Here is a 23,786-nt window from a genome sequence, read left to right as displayed (position 1 = left end):
AGCTAAACACAAAAACTTAAAGAATGTTACTGAAGCAATTAGTTGGTGGCCTCCAAACTAGTTGATTTTACGCCAAGGCAGCGAAAGGTGCATGTCTGGGACTCTCTTCCCCTCCCTTGCAGAGTCTCCTCTCCCCCATCCCGAGGGTCTGTATGGACGGGCGTACCCTGACTTCACAACCAAATGTTCGCGCATCGATAGGTTTTCAGTTTCTATGACAATGGACGGGAAGCTCCGGTCACTAACATATCCATATAAAGCACACCGTAATAGATCTTATTCACGATACCCGGGATCTTTGCGCCCGCTTTGGGATTGTTGGATAAAACATGTCACGTGATATTTCAAGGGGGAAACAAGTGTTAAAATTTGTCAATACGAGTAATTGTGGTCGAGTTTGTTTATTTTCTTAAAACGGTACTACAAATTTTAGACGTGCAAAATGTACAGTCGAGTTTCGACAAGTTTTGCTCGTTGTAAAAACATTTACAGTCGCTACTGCATTAAAAAAATAACAACGATCAATCCCACCCATTCCCATTATCGCCTTTTAAGATGAAAAGTTCTGTATTTTCTATTTTGTAGAATAAACAAATTTGATCCACGAGTCCTTAAGTGCGAGCAAAGATAGCGGGTACCGTGAATCAGGTCTATTGCTTACTATTTTGTTTTGAGTAGTTGGCTATAACGTTTGGAATGACCATGTTCTTGACTGGTGGAAACACAGAGATGATCCTAATGTCTTGTTCAATTCAGCCGGTCTGAATAATTTGGGTCTGCCCTAATTCGAATTAGGTTCGGCTCATGAAAAGTTCGCTTTCTGAACCGGGCCTAAATTAGAAGCCAAAAAAAATGCAGGTAATGAAGGAAAGTCAGGGGGGGGTGATGTGGCCTTGAATTCTTCGCATAGAACTTGCTTTAGTCTCCAGCATCGTCTGTCACGTAGAGCCTTCACGCAGCTAAAGTGTATGGCCCAGTCCAGGATGTCTTTTTGATGGACTTTGAATGTTTCTTTGCTAATCAGGAACCAAGAAGAGAGTCACCTCAAGAGAACCATGGGTAAGATATGAGTTTCTTGGAAATATTTACTTTAGTTGAATCGGTTTAAGGTGTGTGGCCTCGAGGAGCCAGCTGGCGCGGTTTTCATAAATCCAGCTAGATAAACGAGGGTTAAAACCAAGTACACTTATTCAAAGTGTTTCCTATTGTTTTTATTTTGTTATATTCAAACAACAGACCAGTTGTATAATAGAAAATACATACTATGAATAATAAATAAAGTTCATAGATAATGATGTACTTTCTTGTGATGCAAATTTCCATCTCCAAGTCAAACTCCTTGGTTAAAATGTTTATCAGAACATGACTGTAGCCTATTATAAGAATGATTAACCTGCTTGATCTTGCTTGGATGACAGGTTTTTTATTTTTAAGTATAAAAAGGCAAATTTCTGCCAGCAGGATTTTTAAATCAGCAGGTTCTCCTTTACCATATCTGAACTCCTAGAGGGGACTGACAGACCAGTCTTAACGTCAAGTCTTCGAATGATAGGAGCACTTCATAGCCTCCCACGCAGACGTTCTTATAGGTTCGTCACGCGTTCCTGCCCCACTAACGTCTTCTGATTTGAGCTAAAAAAAAAAACTTAGACCAATCACAGCAGACTTCCAGATCTGGGAAGTGCACTTTGGACCTTGAGAAATTTCGCGCTTGACTTAGCTCCAGAAAAGATCAGAAAGGTCTCATGAAAGGTGAATACCTTACAGTTTTGGAACAAACTACTCTCGACAGTTAACTCATCACAAGCGTTTGTACTAGAGGCTACCCTCACAATCTCATTGAAAAAGATTACCTTGGAGGTTAAATTTGCTGAACGGAAGTCCGCCTTGCCACAAAACAACAAAGTGTGAAAAAAAATTCTGCCTTTTGTTAAGTTATAAGGTAACACCGCCGTTGCATCACCCAAAGAACAACTTCATGAGCAAATGACATCTAATCCAGCCTTCACAGAGAGAAATATACAAAAGGTCAACGCTTATGTATATCTCCTAGATTCTCGTCCGCAGCAAAACTCTTTGGTCACGTATCACACTCTACCGAACTTGTACGTATGTGTTTGGCTTGTCAACACTTTGACTTCAACGGCGCCGATTGGATCTCCGATAATCTGCATGTGATCCCCAGCTGATATTTGCGAACGATGGGAAGGGAATTTATCTTTCGGTTCAGCAGACATAAGTGGAGCAGCAACGCGTGACGAACTCCTAAGAACGTCTGCGTGGGAGGCTAAGTACCTCAAGGTTCCCATCGTTATGTTGCTATCGAAGTCTTATGAAACATTCAGAATCAGTACATAATGAGATCAAAATGAAACGGAAAAAGCGGCCTATTAAAAAAAATTATTGGTTTATAAGTTAATACAACCTGACTGGCAAAAAAAAAAACGATACGCAAGCATAAAGAAACCAACATGAACAGTTTATCTCTCTCCCACGACATACGATCCTACAACCACTTAGTATGCGACAATCCCAGTGAATTAAATGCTACACGGGGACAACAGCTTTCTTGAGGATCAACATGCAATATATGATCTTGATGGCTTTGCGTTATCTTCACAAAACGGGCTGGAGAGACACACAGAACACTGTCAACCCTTTCCAATACACATTAAGATTTTCACTTGACCAAAGACTTTCGTTTCCGGTTTCTGCTGGTTAGGTGGTCAGCCGCGACTCACATCACTCGCTTTCCCTAGCTCGCGAGCGTCCCTCTCGACGTCGCCGCTCACGTAACCTGCCATCAGGCGGTTCTAATCTTCCGTGACTTTTCTCCTTTTCCCGAAAGAAGAAAAAACGCCTGATCGCTGGTTTTAATATAACTGAACCAGAGAGAATTTCCCGCCTGGAAGGTGACCTAAGTAATTCTTGGTCGACGTGAGAAATGCCTGCTAGCCCTGCTAGAATTGCAGTTGACACTGATGTTGAGCTACCAAAAAGACAGCAGCACCAAAAAACAGAAATAAAACAGGCAAACAAAAAAGAAACCCGATAGCAATGAAAACAAACAACAATGAACAAACACGTCTTAAAGAGTAAAGCGACTGAATCAGTCAAAGGCTACTCAAGGGGATACTTAACATCTAAACTACTGCAGCATTTAAACGGAGGGTGACAGCTCTAACAAGGGCTGTTTCGGGAGAAAAACAAATTTATTCCGGGAATCTGGAGATTTTGCCGGGAATCGGGAAACCTGGGAAATTTTTCGGGAAATATGAGATATTTTCGGGACATTGAACAAAGATTTGATATTACATGTTATCAAACAATATGTATACAGTGATATGCACCCTGTGCCGATACGCTGTATTCCTTGTATTTTGACAATTAAAAACGGCTTAATCAGCAACGTTTCCAACTAATATAGTGCGATTGACCACGTGCAATCCCCAGCGGATTGACACACGAACCGTACCGGTGCAAGGGTCGGTGCAAGGCACATACTATCAGTTCACACCAGATCCCATCATTCATTAGTTCAGGGGTATTTTTACGCTGCATGTTAACGAGTTTTAAGAGCACATTCCACTGATTGCATACTGGAAAACTTGGAAAAAGTACGTTAGAAGTACGTAAGAAAAAAACGAAACTCATTTAACCTTGTTAAACGCACATGAGGCCATAAAAAATAGTATGTCTGTGAAGACTCTTTAATCATCCTGATCCCGTCGGGGTCCTTCCGATTTTACTCAAAAATCCCGAATCCTGATCAATATGCGTTCGGAATAGGAAAATTCCAGATTTCGACAGTTCTGAAATTTTCAAATGAATTCTTATGATACTCATACAATGACACCACACAGACTATACTTAGCTGAAAGTGATTTCCAGAGCAATTTCAAAAACCGCACAACTTGTATAAAATAAAATCGACTACTTCTACGCGAAGTCACGCCAATAAAAATAAGCATAAAAAGGACAATTGATTTAGAGAACATTTTGGACAGAATTTGTCCTCTCAGAACACTAGAAACGGCGTTTCAGAGCACCAAGATTTCAAAATTTTCTGGGGGAGCATGCCCCCAGACCCCCCTAGTGGTTGGCCCCTTCAGCGCTCGCCTGATTCGTCGGTGATTAAAAATAAAAAAAAACTCGATTTATATATACTTAAAAAGTTTGGCAGTCTTTCTGTGTTAACATGATACCCTCTAACGAAAAAATAACTAAGGTTAGATAATTAACAAGAAGCTGCTAATTGAAATTTTAATTTTAATTGTTAAAACAATTTTGGGAAGTTAAACATTTATGGGGAATGCCACCGAAAAATTCGGGAGGGTCGACGAAATTTCCGGGAGGACATAAAGTTATTCATAGGACTGCCCAAACAGCCTTTGTTAGAGTTGTCACCCCCCGTATTTAAAGCGAATTTCTTTTAATTATGACGACAGGAGCCATAGAATACCGTTCTTTCCTCTTTATTGCATGTGGTGTTACACGTCACGCATTATCGCGTGACTAGCCTTTGTTTCGCCCCTGGTTTCGCAATTCACTGCACCCAATAATTTATCATGGCAAGTCCGTCTGTAATTCAAAGAGAAGGAGAATGGACGTCAGAAAAATACTGGAATGTTTTGGGCGTAAATATTCCAGACATTTTCACCAACGATCCAGCATTGCTAGCTGACTACATTGCCTATTTCGACACGCGAGCGGACGATGTTTTTGTGGTTTCGTATCCTAAGTCAGGTTCGTTTATCATAATTATAATTTTATATACTGATAATTTAAGAGTTTCTGCCACGACAGTTCGCGTTGAGTTCAAATGTCCTTTTCTGGAGGTCGACCTAGTCTTAATGACTAACGAACGACCGTTCATCAAACTCTCAGGGTGTACAAAACAGGGGCACCCAACGAGGGTATAGTTCAAAACCACTTAACATAGCATTGTTGAACGTATTTTAGTATTTAAACGGTAGATATAGGCATATTTTTATCCCCTAAAAACTTTTCATCTGTTCGGATTTCCTAGCTGAAAGTCTAGTGATCCGAAAATTATAGGGATCAAAACTTACCTTTTCGAAAATTTCAGCCAGGAAAAGGCTCCCGAAAATTCTAGGTGGCCTTTTTTAGGGTAAATATCCGTTTAAAATGGGTAATTATACCATTTTGTAGATGTTCGAAAATCCTAGAAGAGGCAGGCAAGGAAGAAATTTTACAACAAATGTTCCCAAAATTCTAGTTCTCAAATCGTCTTCCGAACAGATATTTTCCCGAATATTGCCGTTGGGTGCCCCTGACAAAAGCGGAATTTTCTATCCTGGGGAAGTTTGACTTTGATTTCATTTGCATTAATAGCACGAGTCGCCCTTGTTTATTCATTGTAGAATCATCATAAAATATATTAAAAGCAGATAATATAATATATAGGACGTAAATGCTAGCCACGACTCGACACGACCAATGGTCAGTTCGCCCCTTGGGCAAATTTTGAGCACGGAATCCTGAGTCCTGGATCCTGGACATGGGAATTGGGAATACACCTCAAGGAATCCAGAATCCAAGTTCCACCAAGCCACAAATGGCTCATAGTTCCACTGACAAAGACTGAAATGCAGTACCTGGAATCTGGACTCCACGACGTGGAATCCAGAATCCAAGACTGTCTTGGATTCCTTTCCATGGGGCGAATTTGAAGATTTTTTTTGAAATAGTCCGGATGTACTTAACTGACCACCACAGAAGATACTATAACATACGATAATACCGTAAAATTCCGAAAATAAGTCCCTCCATGTATAAGCCCTTCCAAATATAAGCCCCCCAAAGTCGTAACTCGAAAAACCCTCCGTTAAATCGCCCCTCCGAATATAAGCCCCCTGGGGGGCTTGTACTTGGAATTTGCCCTCGAATACAAAGTAAAACAAAGAAAAAATGGTAAATTTCCTTCCCACTGCAAGCTAGCCGAATCGATTTTGAAACGCAAATTTCCCTCCGTACATGAGCCCCTCCGAATATAAGCCCCTCCAAAAAAAAGCCCCTCAAAAAGGGCTCTTGAAAAATATAAGCCCCAGGGCTTATTTTCGGAATTTTACGGTATGCTCTTTCTTTGTCAACCCGAAGTTTTGCATAAGCATTGTCTTCAGTTTCTCTTGGGGCCATTTTAACTCCCAAGATAAACTGAAAAAAAAGTGCTTTTGCAAAATTTTGGGATAACAAAAAAGAGCATTATGGTTTTTTATAGTATTTTCTGAAGTATTCAATTAGAACATAGTTACTCTTATATATTTCAGGGTCACATTAAGCAGGATTCTATACCTGGTTTGCAAGTCTTTTTCCTTAGAAATGAGGAGGAAGCCTACCAATAGTTACATAAAGAGTTCCATCGCTCGATCTCGACAAACCCATTTTAAAGGACTAAATGGAAGAGGGAGGAGAGGTTTCCACGCTGGGAACGAGGTTGACCTCGTAGCTCTTCTAATTTCCATCATGTTTACTTTTATCATTCATTATCTAGGGACAACTTGGGTACAAGAAATTCTTTGGCAAATCTACAACGAGGGAGCAATCAGCAGCGAAAAGCAAATATATCGATTCCCATTTCTAGAGGATACCGCCTGTAATATGAGCGAACACATGCAAATTGATTTCAAAGCACTGCCAAGTCCTCGCCTGATTAAGTCCCACCTAACCTACAGCACTACTCCAAGAAGTGCAAATAAAGATGATCAGTGTAAATATATTTACGTTGCTCGCAACCCAAAAGATGTGGCAGTGTCATATTTTCATTTCACGGAGCACTGGAAGAAGGAAGGAAACGGTTACAATGGACCATGGGAATTTTTCAGCAAGTTATTCATAGAGGGAAATGGTAGGTCTTTGTATTTCCCAGGCAAATAAGGATTGTTTTGACCAGCAGGTTTTGAGTGCATTTATTTGAAACGGAACCCAGACACGTTAAAAGGGGCAGCTCAGTCCGTTTTGTTTGGTATAAAAAACCAAACTAAAGTAATAACGTTAGTTAGGTCGACACTTGACACTCGCTTCAAGAAGTGATAAACCCCTGCCCTCCAAGTGGCTACGTTAAACACGTCTCAGAACAGAGAATAAGAACCAAAGTCAAACTCTGTCCACGTTTAGTGTCGACGCCGGGTTGTATTGGGGGGGGGGGGGGGGGGCGGGGGGTAGTGTAAGATGGAGTGGAATCGACGTTTCGTTGCACTAGCGAGGGGGGAGGGGTTGCTGATCTTGCCTAATTAGGCATAGAAGTTGACTGCATGGTGTAAATAATGGGTTACAATACAAGACCTTGATATTTGTCCCAACCGAAATGTCTACCAGATTACTGATTAAGATATAAGATAGCTTATGAAGTGATATAAAAAAAGTGTCAACCTTTTTTTATCTTTTTGTTGTGTGCAGTTGGTTGGAACTTTTGGAATGATCACGTTCTTGGATGGTGGAAACAAAAAGATGATCCCAATGTCTTGTTTCTCAAGTATGAAGATTTACATAAGGTAATTTTGCAATTTCGGGTTAAAAATAATCTATGGCTTGTTCAAGGTGCCAGCATAAACTTCTTCGTACAGAAGTCAGATATTTTTCTTTGTTTCATGCCCGTGACATATGTACTGTTGCACCTTCCTCACTTCTTAAGAAAGCTTTGGACGATCCAGTTTTCCTACCGCAAAAATGCATAGATCTTGAAATGATATTTGAGTCTAAAGGTGTGCTGAGTGAATTATATATGTCGGTCAATCATGAATTGAACGGTAATCTAAAACAGTACAATTTACACTCGTCCTAGGATCTACCGTCCAATGTACGAAGGATTGCAAATTTTCTGAACAAGACGCTGTCAGATGAACTCATAAATCGTATTGCAGAGCAGTGTTCTTTCAAGGGGATGAAGAAAAATGAGATCAGTTACAAGTCTGAAAGCGAAGAAAAGACTTCGCCCTATCTACGGAAGGGCGTGGTCGGAGGTTGGAAGAGTTACTTCCCTCCAGAGTTAAATGAGAGATTTGAAAAGGAAGTGATGGAGAAAATAAAAGGAACTGGATTAGAGTTTGATTTTGAGGCATATTAAGAAAGGCAATTCTCCGGTAACAGGAACAATAAAATTGCTTATTTATCATAGGATTTAAATCAATTACGCTATATGTTGTGTATTTGAAGTCAAACAACTAGTCAACGTTAGAAAACAATGCGAGGAGAAGCTTAGAAAAAAAGGCGAGAAGTTGTCTGTAGAAATTTATTATTTCGTTCATGTGATCTCAGCGCGCGCACAATTATTGAGCATGCGCACTTAAGGTGATGTTACACGGGACGATTCGCAACGACGATTTTTAACGCAACACAACGTCGCAATATTGGAACAGTGTTACAACTGTTCGACACAATGTCGCAACAATGTTGCAACGCCGTGTTGTGCTAATAATCGTCGTTGCGAATCGTCTCGTTTAACATCACCTTTACGGAGCAATGACGTGAGAGCCCTTGCTTTGTCGACTCTCATTCTGATAGCACAGTTAAGTTTCCCCGATCATGCAAAGGCAAAGACAACTTTTATCGTAAGGCAAACTTTTTTTGTCTAGGGTCGTTGGAAGTTTTCGAAATTCACCTTCAATTTTCTTGTTTTCTGCCTTTGCAAAGTGGCGCGATCGACGTAAATCGAACACAGGTTCGAAAAATGCTTGGCGTAGTAGGGATGTTGTCCACATTCAGCCACTTTTAGCAAAGGGTGCAGAGAGGCTATTTGTGGCCTTCATTGAGGTGAAAATTTACGGTAGATAGCAAGAATCGCCTTTATCTGTAGAATCGAATATAATACTGAACTTGACCGGTCAAACCGTTAGTGATCGTGTTACAAACCAGATAAAATTTTATCCAATGGCCCGGAAAACCACTGAAGATAATGACTGCGGACAAATAACAGCGATAATAAGGAGAAAAGGGTTGAAACGTACCTCTTTTTCTTTTCTGTCAAAGACAGCCTTGGATTCTGGATTCCAATCCATGGATTCCAGATTCCAGTTACTGGACTCCTGATTTTTTTTTCAGTGGAACTTTGATTCCAGATTCCATCTTTAGTGGGATTCCGGATTCCTTGAGCTGTATCTCAGATTCCAAAGCCCAGGATTTCATATTCCACAAACAAAACTTTCCCTGGTTCCTTACACAAGGCGATTTTGGCGGCACTTCGTGCCTTGCTCGGAAAGCTTCCCATTAGGCGACGTTCATTTAATAGAGGATTCAATTAACTGCAAAAACCGTGGACGAAGATCCTGCTAGTTGTAAACGTTGGACCTCTAGAAGAGAGATCTAATCAGCCAAAATATAAAGAACCAAAAACGAGGAGTCCAAAGACTACTGCAAAGCTGATTCAGAACAACGTGTATTGTTTTTTCATAACAATATTTCGGCTGGCCATACCAGCCTTCTTCAGGTTTACAGATGTTACTGAACTTATGTAGGAATCACAATATTATATAGATGGAGAATATCGCAATAAAAATTGTTTAAAAGGCAGAGGTGGAAATGACGCACAACAAAAAAACTGGAAAGGAAAAATACTAAGGATATGGATTGCAATAATTCGTCACGGCGGTCTAGTCCATGAGAATCGAGGTTCAAGAGTCATGGCCTTATCTATCAAATGAGACTCCCTGGCGTTACGAACTGAGTCACCGGAAGAATGAATTTTCTCTAGTGGGATTAACTGCATGTCACTACATGTCTGAGGTTGGTTAGAGTGAGAGAGAAAGTGTTCAGAAACAGTAGTGGGTTTAGATTAATGTTAGTTTTGTCGACTGCACGTCTGTGTTCGTTAAATCTCTTGAACCTCATGGCCTAAACCGCCGTGACGAATTACTGTAATCCATATCCTTAGTATTTTTCCTTTCCAGTTTTTGTGTTGTACGTCATTTCCGCCTCTCGCTTTTAAGCAATTTTTATTGCGACAAAAATAAAAACTTCAAAACGCGACTTATCTCTAGGGGTTACCATGAGAAAATGGTGGAAAAGATCCTCTCGGAAAATAACTAGCAGACAGGAAAACAGTAGCAAAAAAAACCGACAACACACAGGAAGCTTTTACCCTTTGTGACGCAATTTCAACCATCATTACCATGTACGAAAAACAAACTAATGGATCAATGACATTTAATACAAGACCAACCATCACTGAGAGGGATTTTTAAGAAACCTCCCTTGTCTCTTGTAGAAAAGGAAAATCGCTTAAAGACATGCTTGTTAAAGCAAAATTTTAAAGGCTGTGAACAACACAATGGCTACACAGCAGGAGTCGTGCAGGCCTGTCACAAGACTGCTTGCACTCCGCCTTTTCTCTTAAAATCCGTCTAGTTCTTATCTCATCCAGCACGATTGCAAACAACGACGTTATTATTACAATAAGGTATTGATTACGCCCTCGTTTCTCAAGGCTCGCGGCTTTGCCGCTCGCGTCCTTAGGTTTCGCGTGCAGTAACTTTGCAAAGAAAAATAAGAGACTGCTCGCAGTCTAGTCTGTCACCCCCGGGGGGGGGGGGGGGGGTACTCCCATACATTACCTATACGGGTATGTGCCGCCCAACGGGGTCGTGAGTTTGAAGCTCCTGATTTAGAACAGGGTATCCATTTCACAGGCGTTTTCTAGAACGGGGTATAATATTTCGAACGCACGAAAGCACCAGTTTTGTAAGCAGCCATTTGAAATTATTCAAGGACAGATTGCTTTTAAAAATACGGTTCAAAGCAGACTGTTGTACTCTTGTTGCACCCTAGAACGGAGTATAAAAAATTGGCCCATTCCTAGAACGAGGTATCAGTTTTAGGGCAAATTCTAGAACGGGGTATAAAAAATTGGCCCATTTCTAGAAAGGGGTATCAATTTTAGGAGAAATTTTTTTTAGAACGGGGTGCCAATTTGGAGTCCCGGGCGGCACATACCCACCCAAAAAATACCCAAGTGCCCCCCCCCGGGCCGTCACCCCCATTTTAAACATAACTTACGGTACATCATTATTATAATTTATTATATTTTTTGCATGTCTTAGGGGATATTTAAAATAATATTTATTTTGTCGTTGTTTTAAGATTCCTAAGTAACTGACCTTCATAAGACGGGTTTTCTCGAATTCAAGAAAATGTGCTAAAAGTGAATAGCTGGAACATTTGGCTTCGAATGATGAATAAAGCTGGCATTAGTTCAACTTAACAAACAGTGTCCTTTTATTCTAAATATTTAAAGGTTCCCCATTTTAAAATTTTCCGTTTTAAAGATTCTCCGTTTTTAGGATTCCCGCTTTTAAAGAGATTCCCGTTTTTAAAGATTCCCTATTTTAAAGATTCCGAGGCGTTCCCTGTTCCCCGTTCCCCGCTCCCCGTTCCTCCTTCTCCGATTCTCCGATTCCTTGATTCCTCTTTTTAAAGACAGCCTTCGACGGGGAGCTCAATCTGAACTTTTCAAGCTCAATTCCTTGCCATGAAGGCTGGGAAATCGTGTTAAGATATGCCCGTCGTGAGAGACTAACTCTAACATTTTGACCTCCTCTGCTTTCAAAAAGATCTTTGGGCATTTCTCTTTTGGCCCTTTTACCTTAAACTTTTCTGAACAAGCCGCTGTCAGATGAACTCATAAATCGTATTGCAGAGCAGTGTTCTTTCAAGGGGATGAAGAAAAATGAGATCAGTTACAAGTCTGAAAGCGGGGAAAAGGCCTCGCCCTATCTACGAAAGGGCGTGGTGGGGAATTGGAAGAATTACTTCACTCCAGAGTTAAATGAGAGATTTGAAAAGGAAGTGTTGTCGAAACTGAAAGGAACTGGATTAGAGTTTGATTTCGAGGCATATTAAGAAAGGCAATTCTCCAGTAACAGGAACAATAAAATTGCATCTAAATCAGAGGATTTAATATCAAGTACGCTCTGTGTAATTTGTTTCGAAGTCAAACAACTAGTCAACGTTAAAAGCAATGCGAGCTAAGAAAAAAAGGCTAAAGGTTGTCTCTAGAAGTTTGTTTTCGTTCACGAGATCTCAGCGCGCGCACAATCATTGAGAATACGTACTAAAGGTGATGTAACACGGGACGATTTGCAACGACGATTTTTAGCGCAACACAGGGTTCCAATTTTGGAACAATATTGCAGCTATTCGAAACAATCTAACAACAATGTTGTAAAGCCGTGTTGCGCTAAAAAGTGTCATTGCGAATCGTCCCGTGTAACATCACCTTTACGGAGCAATGATGTGAGAGCCCTTGTTTTGTCGACTCTCATTCTGATAGCACAGTTAAGTTTCCCCGATCATGCAAAGGCAAAGATAAATTTTACCGCAAGGCAAACTTTCTTTGTCTAGGCTCGTTGGAACGTTTCGAACTTCACCTCCAATTCTGTTCTTTTCTGCTTTTGCAAATTGGCGCCATCGACGCAAATCAGACACGGGTTCGAAACATGCTTAGCTTAGTAGGTTATATTTTTAAGTTGTTGTCCACATAAGTCTCTCTCCTCCGCAGAGGCCTCTTTGTGTTGTGGGGAGACTGGGGAGAAAGAAAAAAAAGCGCGCGGGGCACGATGGGAAGGGGGAAGAGAGACGAGAGGCCGCCGTTTCCCTCTTCCCATCGTCCCCCGCGCGCTTGCTATTTTTTCTATTATAATATTTTGATGCAGGGTCATGGGCTCCTGTTTGATGGGGATGCCCAGCGGGAGCCTCTGCGGAGGAGAGAGCACATAAGTCACTTTTAGCAGGGGCACCCAACGGAAAATTTTGCGAAAAAGACCTAAAAACAACAACAAAGCGTGAATAGAGTTTTCTGAGACTATTTTAAGCATTTTGGGAGATTGCTGGAAAAACATTATCTGTTCCTCACTCCCAGCAAGACTGATGGAAGAGTTCCCAGCCAGCAACCTTACAACTTGCAACCTGACTTACTGTGAAGTTTTATAGGGCACAATTCAGATCTTGAGTGGTAAGTAACCCATACAAGTAACCTGCAGCAGCTATTCTAGACTTCAAATCCCCTCTGACACCCTGAATTATCTTTTTCCCAGCAACACTTTCCTTCCAAGGACTATTATTTCTTCCACATCTCCCAGCCAGCAAAAATGTGCCTGAAGAACAGATATTTTGAGGAACAGATCCATTGGATGCCCCTGTTTTAGCACAGGTTTCAGAGGGGTTATTTGTGGCCTTGACTGAAGTTAAAATTTAACGTATAGATAAACCGAATCGGCGCCTTTTTACTGTAGAATCAAATATGAACTGAACTTGACCGGTTAAACCGTCAGCGATAGTGTTCACAAACCTGGTAATATTTTATCAAATGATCTACAAAACGTCTGAAGGTAATGCCTACCCCTCCCTGACAGGATGTGAGCTACCGATTTTAGGGATGAAACATGTCTCTTTTCTTTTCTATCAAAGACAGCCTTGGATTCTGGATTCCAAGCCATGGATTCCAGGTTCCAGGTACTGGATTCCTGATTTTTTTTTCAGTGCAATTCTATCTTTAGTGGGATTTTGGATTCCTTTAGTCTCCTTCGCAGCCGTTATTAGGGTCGTCACTTGTCACGCAACCCTCTAGGTCCGGAATCCGAATTTCCTTACATAAGGCGATCTTCTCGGCACTTCGTGCCACGCTCGGAAAGCTTCCCATTAGGTGACGTTCATTTTCATCGAAAGACGGAAAGGTTTGTGGGGGTTGGAGAAGGGGTTGAGTATGCTAATTTCACAAATGGGAGTCAATACTTGTTTCGAAAGGCACTGAGCATTGGATCGTATTTTGCTAGGTTTGTAACATGATCGCCTGACCGTGTGATCTGCCAAGTTTATTTTCGATTTTTCGGTAAACAAAGACGTACCCTGGGTGCAAGAGGTTTTTTTCTCGCGGCTGAATGCTTCGGTTCTTCGGCCAAAGTCACGAGCGGCGAACTCACTTGGCCGAAACCGGAAGCTGCGCATAAAAAGTCTCTGACATCCAAGGTAACAAAGGCGATTGGCGCTATTAACTGTAAAATCCAACTGCAATCAGTTCTCTGCGCCATTGTGGTTGGGGACGTCAGTCACGCATTATCGCGTGACCAGCCTCTATAATTGCACGCAATAACGCAATTATCTACGCTACCATGGCAAGTTCGTCGGTAATTCAAAAGAGAGAAGGAGAATGGACATCAGCTAAATACTGGGATGTTCTGGGCTTATACATTCTATGCTCTTTCACCAAGGATCCAGCATTGTTAGCTGACTACATTACTAATTTTGAGACGCGACCAGATGATGTTTTCGTGGTTTCATATCCTAAGTCAGGTTTGTGCAGTTGAATTCATAGCGCGAATCGCCTTTGTTCATTGTAGAATATACTATTTTAGAGGTAAGGTATAGATCCTCCTCAGTCCTGCCACGAAAGTTTGAGCCGTTCGTATAGTCTATTAAAACCCAGGGAATAAAATCCGATAAAAAATAAAGGCAGAATCACACCTTTTAAGCAGTTGGTCTCCTTCGCCGCCGCTCAGGCCGGAGTCACGCAAAGCAGGCGTCCATGAATGATATACAGTCAGTTTTTCCCAATTTCGACTCATTTTGGCTGTGTCTATACTACACCGGGTAGTTCTTGCAACGGCACGAAAATCGTATCTGATAGGGCTCTTGCTCGCACGTTCATAAGAACGGTGATTTCGAAGAATCGAAGCCGGCAGGGGTATCAAATCTGCAGCTTTTGCAGAACGCTGAATGCAGAATGCAGAACGCCAAATAACTCTGAAGTTTAGTGATTAGGGTTAGGAAACTGAGTGGATCAGGTTCCATTTAGAATCATTATACCGGGAAAATTGACCTGAAACTTGATTCACTCAGATTCCTATCCCCAATCACCAAACTTCAGAGTCATTTGGCGTTTAGTACGTCTGCTACACAGCTGTTTTAGTGTCGTCACGCAACGCTCCTCCCCACAAACGAGGTGGGGAGGAGCATGGCGTGACGACTCTAAAAACGGCTGTGTAGCAGACTATTTGGCGTTCTACATTCAGCGTTCTGCGAAATACCCCTGCCGAATCGAAGCTGCACCGCCGGATCGTGACATATCGATCACAGGGCTCCCAGACTCACAACAACCTCCTTGAAGCCAATAATATTGAAAGGATGTCTATGGTAATTTATCATGAGTTCGATAAAACGGTAAAAATGCACATAAACAGCCATTAAAGTGTACATTTTGTGGTTCAATTTTTATCTTTTGTTTCAATTTTATTTCATGTGGGTTTTGGATATAGTAATGTATGATAATGAGTTTGAAACAAAGAAATATGAAGTTTAAACCACGGATAAAACTGAACCGCAACATACATACCTCGCAGTAAGATGTCTTTGTGTCGTTTCTTGCTGTTTTCCTGCCCTCAAAAGCCATTTTAGCAAGTTTCCCAGAATTAAGGTCTGGTCTCTCACCTATGAAGAAGAAGAAGGTCTTGACCCTCCTCAAAACGTCAGCCCCCAAAAATATGACCCTCCTTTGAGAGACGATTTTGCGAACTCATCATGTCAGTATTATAACAAACGCACCCAAATTTGTGACCCTCCCACCGTGGATCCAAATCTTAATCCTCCCCCTAAATTTATCCGTCCTTCCCTCTCCAGTATTTAATGACCACTTCCTAACAAGCCGAGGTTGGCCGGGAAGGTACATTTTCACTCAGGGTCAGGCAATAAAATCCGAAACAAAGAGCGTACGAAGTCAGAAAATTAATAAATACGTTGTAGAAGATTTTAATGGTGTTGAACCTGTAAGACTTTATGTTCCTTATGCACACTAGATATAGAAAAGCGTATATTGTAAAACTTAAGTGTTATTTAAATCATAAACGTCTTCATAATACAGCCCATGAAAATAATAGCTTCAAACCTGAGAAAAGAAACACCTTTTGACCTAGTTTCTAGACCTTTTTTCTTTAGAAATAGGGAGGAAGTCTGCCCATTCAGTCTTTTGTTTTCTATCGCCCGATCCTTGACCCTTTTTTAAGGTGCTGGATAGACGAGAGAGGAGGGGTCAGTAGCAAAAAAAAAACTCCTTGTTTGGGTGTCAATGACGAAAGTACTAATTGAGGACACTTTTTATACGTTTTCTATACACTAATGGGGACGGGACCGCCATTTTACGTAGCCTGTTTCAGGCGTTCCGGTAGCGTGGGGACGGCGCAAAGGGAAGTTAGCTGGAAAAACAGCAGGGGTTCATGTTTTTGAGTGTCAATGTATTTAGCACGAAAGTACTAATTGAGGACACTTTTTTTACGTCTTCTTCTGGAGACGGGGACCGCCATTTTACGTAGCCTGTTCAGTTCTGCCGTTCCGGTAGTGGTAGCCTGCTGGCAAGCTCTCCATTTATTAGCGACTAAGCGACCCGCGAGAGTATGGGGCGCCGTTTGTAAAAAAAATGATTTAGCTTAATTTTGTCATTTTTTTCGTTATTTAATAAATAAAGTTTTCTGATATGATATCATACGTCAATGATTTGATATAATAAATGTTGATTTCAAATCATGCGTTTGTGATTTGATATAATAAATTATTATTTAAAATCATGCGTTTATGATTTGATATAATAAATTCTGATTTCAAATCATACCTTTATGATTTGTTATAATAAATTATTTTTTCAAATCATACCTTTATGATTTGATATAATGAATATTGATTTCAAATCATAAGTTTATGATTTGATATAATAAATCCTGATTTCAAATCATAAGTTTATGATTTGATATAATAAATCCTGATTTCAAATCATAAGTTTATGATTTGATATAATAAATCCTGATTTCAAATCATTCGTTTATGATTTGATATAGTAAATCCTGATTTCAAATCATAAGTTTATGATTTCATATAATAAGTTCTGATTTTAAATCATAAGTTTATGATTTGATATAATAAATCCTGATTTCAAATCATAAGTATATGATTTCATATAATAAAAATCATTATTTGATATCAGTAAAACCATGATTTAATTTAATAAGTAATAAGTAACCGCGTGATATGGCACGTGGGTTACTAGCGCGGGAATAATCGCAAAGATGGCGACACAACCAGATCAGCTATCGAGGTAAATCGCTTCTGCGGTCTCTAGAGCCGTAGAAAGGGCGGTTGACCAAGCTTTGGCATCCCTTCCAGGCCTTCCTGGCAATTCAGGTTTTGCTCTTGCGACACAAAAGGTATGTAACATTGATGTATCACTGCTAAAGCATCCCAGTCGCTGCCGGGGTGATGACCTGTATGTCGATGTGTCTTGCTGAATGACAGATGAATTATCAAATTCATTCAATTAATTTTTCTACTATGTAAATTTTCCACCAGTCGGACAGGTAAATCAGTTTCTCGCCTTACTTTGTGAAATAAAAACAATCATTCACTGTATGTTATTTTAGTATGGCTACCAAAAGGACATAAAAAAAGGAAGCAAACACATCTAATTTAACTGACATTGTATTAACCATGAGCCGCATGTGTCACGCAATGCGCCAGACAAGCGAAAGGTCCAAAAGTCCTCTTTCCCTCGTAAATATAGTTATAGCTTTCCGATTAACATGCAACCCCCTTAACTAATGATGCAGTGCAACATGTAAGAAATAGATGAGGCGTTTGGAAGACATCAATAATGATTTTTTTGCTAATCACATCGACACACAGGTCATCACTCCGGCAGCGACTGGGATGCTTTAGCAGTGATACATCAATGTTACATACCTCTTGTGTAGGAGGAGCAAAACCTGAATTGCCAGGAAGGCTCGGAAGGGATGCCAAAGCTTGGTCAACCGCCCTTTCTACGGCTCTAGAGACCGCAAAAGTGATTGACTTCGATAGCTGATCTGGTTGTGTCGCCATCTTTGCGATTATTCCCGCGCTAGTAACCCACGTGCCAAGTCACGCGGTTACTTATTACTTATTAAATTAAATCATGGTTTTACTGATATCAAATAATGATTTTTATTATATGAAATCATATACTTATGATTTGAAATCAGAACTTATTATATGAAATCATAAACTTATGGTTTGAAATCAGGATTTACTATATCAAATCATAAACGAATGATTTGAAATCAGGATTTATTTTATCAAATCATAAACTTATGATTTGAAATCAGGATTTATTATATCAAATCATAAACTTATGATTTGAAATCAATATTTATTATATCAAATCATAAAGGTATGATTTGAAAAAATAATTTATTATAACAAATCATAAAGGTATGATTTGAAATCAGAATTTATTATATCAAATCATAAACGCATGATTTTAAATAATAATTTATTATATCAAATCATAAACGCATGATTTGAAATCAACATTTATTATATCAAATCATTGACGTATGATATCATATCAGAAAACTTTATTTAATAAATAACGAAAAAAAGGACAAAATTAAGCTAAATCATTTTCTTTACAAACGGCGCCCCATACGAGAGAACGCGCGAGCGAGCTGCGAAACTTTCTTTCCCCGCCCCTCGCACTCACGTCTCCTTTCGCGTGTTGCGGTCGCGTGACTTCTCAAGACTCCCCTAAATGGAGGGCTTGCTCGCTGGCTACGGTAGTATAGCTTGCCTAGCATGGCGGTTTTGTCGGACGCACTACTGAGCAGCGAAGCCGCAAAAGCGCGCGCGAACGATCGGCACGTGGTCATCATGTGAGAGGTCTTGCCGGAGGTATCTTCTTTTCTCAGTTATTTTATAACCTTGAGCTCCACAATTTGTAAAGGAAAGCGCTATCTGAAACTGTCCATATTTAACAATTATTCCTCGAGCCCGAATGGACTGTGCGTCAATAGCCCATGAGGCCGAAGGCCGAATAGGCTATTGACTCAGAGGCCATAAGGGCGAGAGGAATAATTTTTTTTAGTAAAATCCAACTAGTTGGTCAAAAATATCGAGAATAAAAAGTGTTTAGCTAGTTAAAGCTAGGCTGTAATCCTTTTTGCCGCCAAAAAGTCCGCGCTTTTCGCTACTAGGGAGCTATAACATATAGCCTAGTAGTAGCTCAACCAATCAGAACGCAGCACTGATAATAGACCATTAGCTGGATTTTAGTAATAATCCTTAATTATACAGTTCGTAAAAATTAAAGGAAAATAGCTTTGCTGACAATATCGGATTAACTAACAGCTATATAATTAGCAGAAAAAGCACTGTACTGAGCTAGGCCTGCTGCGGTTAAAGCATTTCAATTATTTGTACTTTGATTACTCGCTTTATGTTTATCTATAGGGACAACTTGGGTGCAGGAAATTGTTTGGCAAATCTACAACGAGGGAGCAATCAGCAGCGAAAAGCAAATACATCGATTCCCATTTCTAAAGGGTTGTGCCTGTAATAGTAACAAGTACATGCTAATTGATTTCAAAACACTGCCAAGTCCTCGCCTGATAAAGTCCCACCTTACCTACAACACTACTCCAAGAAGTGCAAATAAAGATGATCAGTGTAAATACATTTACGTTGCTCGCAACCCTAAAGATGTGGCAGTGTCATATTTTCATTTTACGGAGCACTGGAAAAAGTACGGCGTCCGCAATGGTTACAAACAATGGACCATGGGAATTTTACAGCAAGTTATTCATAGCGGGAAATGGTAGGTCTGTATTTTTTAGGCAACAAAGAGCATTTGTTTGATTGACAGATTAAGGGTACACCAGAACAGGGGAAAGAACAAAAACAAAAAACAAACTCAGCCCACCTACAGCGTTGACGCCTGACCATACATATTTGGGGGAGGCGAATGCTCTTAGCACTTTGCCATCATGCTTCCTAATGCACCTGTCGATGTAAAGCCAGCAGGGGAGGGGGGGGGGGATGAAGGGCATAGGGTGGGGATTTGACATTATTTAAAAGTTTGCCGTCAAATTTCCTGCCCACGGGCAAATTATTTTAATCAAATGCACAAAAATGTCCCCACCCTGCTTCACATTGTTGCCTTTGACTTAAGCTATTTTCTGGTTTCTTGAAAAAGCAAAAGCTGACAACTTTTATTGACAATTTTAATGCGAAAGCAGTATCAAAACATCTTAATCACGTAAAGCATTGTAGTCATTTCAAAACTTAAGTATTAACCTTACACTGAGCCCAATCTAAACTATAGAGTACCCAACTAATGGCCCTGTCCCATGGATAGGATATAAGAATGTGATATCGTAGGGACAAAACATATCCCAGAATCCAAAACACGTCCCGGAATCCAAAAACACTTACCAGAACCCAAAACACTTACCAGAATCCAAACATACTTCCAAGAAACCAAACACACGTCCCAGAATCCAAAATACTTTTGGATTCTAGGACGTGTTTTTGAATTCTGGTACGTGTTTGGGAGTCTGGGAAGTGTTTTGGATTCTGGGACGTGTTTTTGAATTCTGGTACGTGTTTGGGAGTCTGGGAAGTGTTTTGGATTCTGGGAAGTGTTTTGTCCCTATAAGCCACGGTACTTACGAATCTCTTGGGCCCCTTGTTATCAAATTAATACGGAGTTTTAGCAACGACGACGGCGACGGCAACGAGAACGTCAAAACAGCAATAGGTTTCTTAGGAAAAACAACAACTTTGCACGCGCATCACGCTTTTTTGTACATTTCTTTGTCGTTACTGCACGACTACGACGTGAAAATGCCAAATTTCACGTTTCATGGGGGACGTAAACAAGCGACGACGAAATTTTCTTTCTCTTTTTAAACTTGAGTGCGGTCCCCATGCCAAGAAATCAACTCCAGGGAAATTAGCATACATTAGACATTTTCAGCGAATTGGAATAAACGCGACAAAGTTCGAAAAACGCTAATTCATTTTAAAAGTGACGTTTTCACTGCCGTCGCCGTCGTCTGTACTAAAACTCCCTTATATCTCCAGATGCGGCAAGTTGACCGTTTTCGGTAAAGGGTATTAAATGTTGTCGACATCAGCTTTGATATTTTAAACTGTTAAATAGAAATAACCTAATGACGATATCTACCACTAAATAATACTTACAGTCTACCTAGCGATTCACTAGGCAACTTTTGTGAGATTACTAGGATGTTTTGTCGATGAGGGCCCAATCACATCCGAATACGTCCAAAGATTTTTTTAGTTCTCAGTTTCAGTGCTTCCCCTTTTTAAAATCGCAGTTTTCGGGGAAAGTACAATCATTGACATCATTCAAATGAAATCTTCTTTTCTCACTTTAGTTTTTTCACGTTAGTTTACATTATAGCAGAGCTCTCTAGCGCGCGAAAAACGCGCAGCGGAGCAACACGGGTAACAAAAAATGGTAACGTATGGATGAAAGAAATGTTAATAAGCACGTGACCATCCGTCCGCCGTCCCTACGTCCGCCCATGCATGTATGAAAGCCGGCATTTTCACATTCAAGCACCCGTGCGTTTTGGCAGTAAATAGCATGGACACCCGAACATTAAGAGAGAAAAAACAACAACAAAGCCGAGACTTTATTTTGACTGAATTTAATCTCTACACGGAGACGTAGATGACAGAGAAAGATCTAGAGCGAGAGATGAAAAACAAAGGAGACGAATTTCGTTGGAGGAACAACATTGAAATTTTATAGCGGCGGTTAGAAAATGAGAAATGTTAGCGGCTAGCAAGGTGAAAATGAGCGGTATTGGAAAAAGAAACGAGTTTTCGATACACAGGCGGTGGACCTCTTACCTGACGCGTGAAAGTTAACTGGTGCAAATAATGGATTACAAGGCCGTAATATGTTTCCCGACCGAAATGTCTGCCAGATATTTAATCCACCGACTATACATTTAATTGTGGACAACTGTTTTTTCGACATCTAAATGTTATCGACATCTAAAAATCAACCTAGCGTGTGAGTGAGGCGTTTTTCGACGTTCTCGCTGCCGAGAAATCGTCATTTTGCACATTAAAAAGCTTGCGCAGTGGGTGTTAGTTTTAAAGATATAACGGGAATGATATTTGTTATCGGCAACAAGGTACAGTACTCCAGAGTGTGGAGTGCTTGCATTGGACATTTTCTTGTAGATAAAAGATAGTTGTCGACCACTAATACAATGTCTAGTCTATGGATACCCTAAGATATCTACGCAAGATATTATATTAATATCTCCCTTTCATTCATGTTTTTGTGATATTTAAAACGAGATTGCACGATTCGAAGTACTTTGCTTACAGTTTTTCCGTAATTTTTAGGCGCGAATTTTAAACCGTTCTTTTGTTGCGTGTAGAGGGTTGGAACCTTTGGAATGACCATGTTCTTGGCTGGTGGAAACACAGAGATGATCCCATTGTCTTGTTTCTGAAATATGAAGATTTGCACGAGGAAATGTTGCAGTTTCCCTTACAAACAGCTGAACTATGGCCTGTTACTGCCGGCGTAGACGTTAGTCCAGAAGGCATGCCAGATATATATTTTTTGTCTCATACCCGTCACATTTACCTACTATTGCTCCTTTTTCCGGTCTTTGATGAAAGCTTATAAAAAGATAATCCTTCTTTTATCACAATAAAAGCTTGAATCTTTAGATGTTTTTTAATTTAGTCCAATGGTGGACTGATCATGAGACGTTTATGGATTGTCTTCGAATCTATTCTAAAACAGTACAATTTACACTCCTCCTAGGATCTACCGTACAACGTACGAAGGATTGCAGATTTTCCGAACAAGCCACTGTCAGATGAACTCATAAATCGTATTGCAGAGCAGTGTTCATTCAAGGGAATGAAGCGGAATGAAATAAGTTATAAGTCTGAAAGCGAGGAAAAGACTTCGCCCTATCTAAGAAAGGGCGTGGTCGGAAGTTGGAAGAGTTACTTCTCTCCAGAGGTGAATGAGAGATTTGAAAAGGAAGTGTTGGGAAAAATAAAAGGAAGTGGATTAGAGTTTGATTATGAGGTATAATTAAAAAAGGGCGCTCCACGAATAATAGGAACAATAAGATTTCTTATATATCAAAGGATTTCCCGCAAATCAAATACGCTTTAAGAGTTTTCTTCCCGCAGTCAAACAACAGACCTGTACAACGTTTTGACTTTAACAAAAACAAGGCGCGCATGTACTAAAGAAGACTACGAGTAGTCCCCTTTTTTCCCTCAGGGATAGTAGAGCGAGCGAAACGCGAGCGAGCGTGAAAATCACCCCACGCGAGAAAAGGCGACACGCGTGGCGAGATCTTCACGCCCGCTCGCGTTTCGCTCGCTCTACTATCCCTGAGGAAAAATAGGGGACTACTCGTAGTCTAGTACTAAAGCGACGTACTTAATTGGCGTAACTCAAACATACTCGTAAATTTTCATTTTGGAAAGTGATTCATTTTGGAAAGTGACCTTAGCCGCTAATAATGTTCAGTTGATTTTCCAGCTGCTGCATACTGTTTACTATCCACGTGTTCAAGAGCCGGGGGAAGAATTCTGGATAATTTGAACCCCTCTATGAAGAAGCGATCTGACACTGGTTGGTGGCTTGTAACAAACGCGAATTTACATGTATATGAAAATTTAATAAACTATCAAACTATTGTTTAATACTAAGTTTGTAGTTGCGTACTCTTTCTATCTCATCCGGAAGCCCTTGATATCCTAGTGACTGTTACGGAAAAGTTTCCTATAAAGTGACACTTGAAAAAAGTTCATTTTCTCGTTTTCAGTACTAGTCTTACGATACAATTTTGGACGGTCACGACGTTCCGGTAGGAAAACTCACAGGTCGCCGATATCTGTGAATTACTGTTTCTTTCTTTCTTTTTTTCACTGCATGAGTTTGCCTTTTTTGGGCTTTTTTCTTTCGA

General features: G+C 40.3%; 2 protein-coding genes and 1 pseudogene across 2 annotated transcripts in view; 2 read left to right on the top strand and 1 right to left on the bottom strand.

Moving 5' to 3' along the window:
- The window catches only part of LOC140927674 (uncharacterized), an 82,106-nt gene that overhangs the window by 15,255 nt on the left and 43,065 nt on the right, over nucleotides 1–23,786 (bottom strand). The gene's annotated exons all lie outside the window — the stretch shown is intronic.
- Nucleotides 4,493–8,296, top strand: LOC140927672 (sulfotransferase 1C4-like). Its single transcript, XM_073377349.1, has 4 exons — nucleotides 4,493–4,746; nucleotides 6,515–6,868; nucleotides 7,420–7,514; nucleotides 7,805–8,296. The coding sequence occupies exons 1-4, from the start codon at nucleotides 4,569–4,571 to the stop codon at nucleotides 8,084–8,086; spliced, it is 909 nt and encodes a 302-aa protein (XP_073233450.1). The 5' UTR covers nucleotides 4,493–4,568; the 3' UTR covers nucleotides 8,087–8,296.
- On the top strand, nucleotides 14,107–23,046 carry LOC140927676 (sulfotransferase 1C4-like; annotated as a pseudogene).

Source organism: Porites lutea, chromosome 2 (assembly GCF_958299795.1).
Source record: "Porites lutea chromosome 2, jaPorLute2.1, whole genome shotgun sequence".
NCBI lineage: Eukaryota > Metazoa > Cnidaria > Anthozoa > Scleractinia > Poritidae > Porites > Porites lutea.
The sequence above is the reverse complement of the archived record's forward strand: the minus strand, read 5'-3'. Positions and strand labels throughout refer to the sequence as shown.

Coding starts and splice junctions, on each gene's coding strand:
- LOC140927672 (XM_073377349.1), top strand. CDS start 4,569: ATGGCAAGTCCGTCTGTAATTCAAAGAGAAGGAGAATGGACGTCAGAA. Junction 6,869..7,419: donor GTTATTCATAGAGGGAAATG/GTAGGTCTTTGT, acceptor TGTTGTGTGCAG/TTGGTTGGAACTTTTGGAAT. Junction 7,515..7,804: donor AGTATGAAGATTTACATAAG/GTAATTTTGCAA, acceptor CACTCGTCCTAG/GATCTACCGTCCAATGTACG.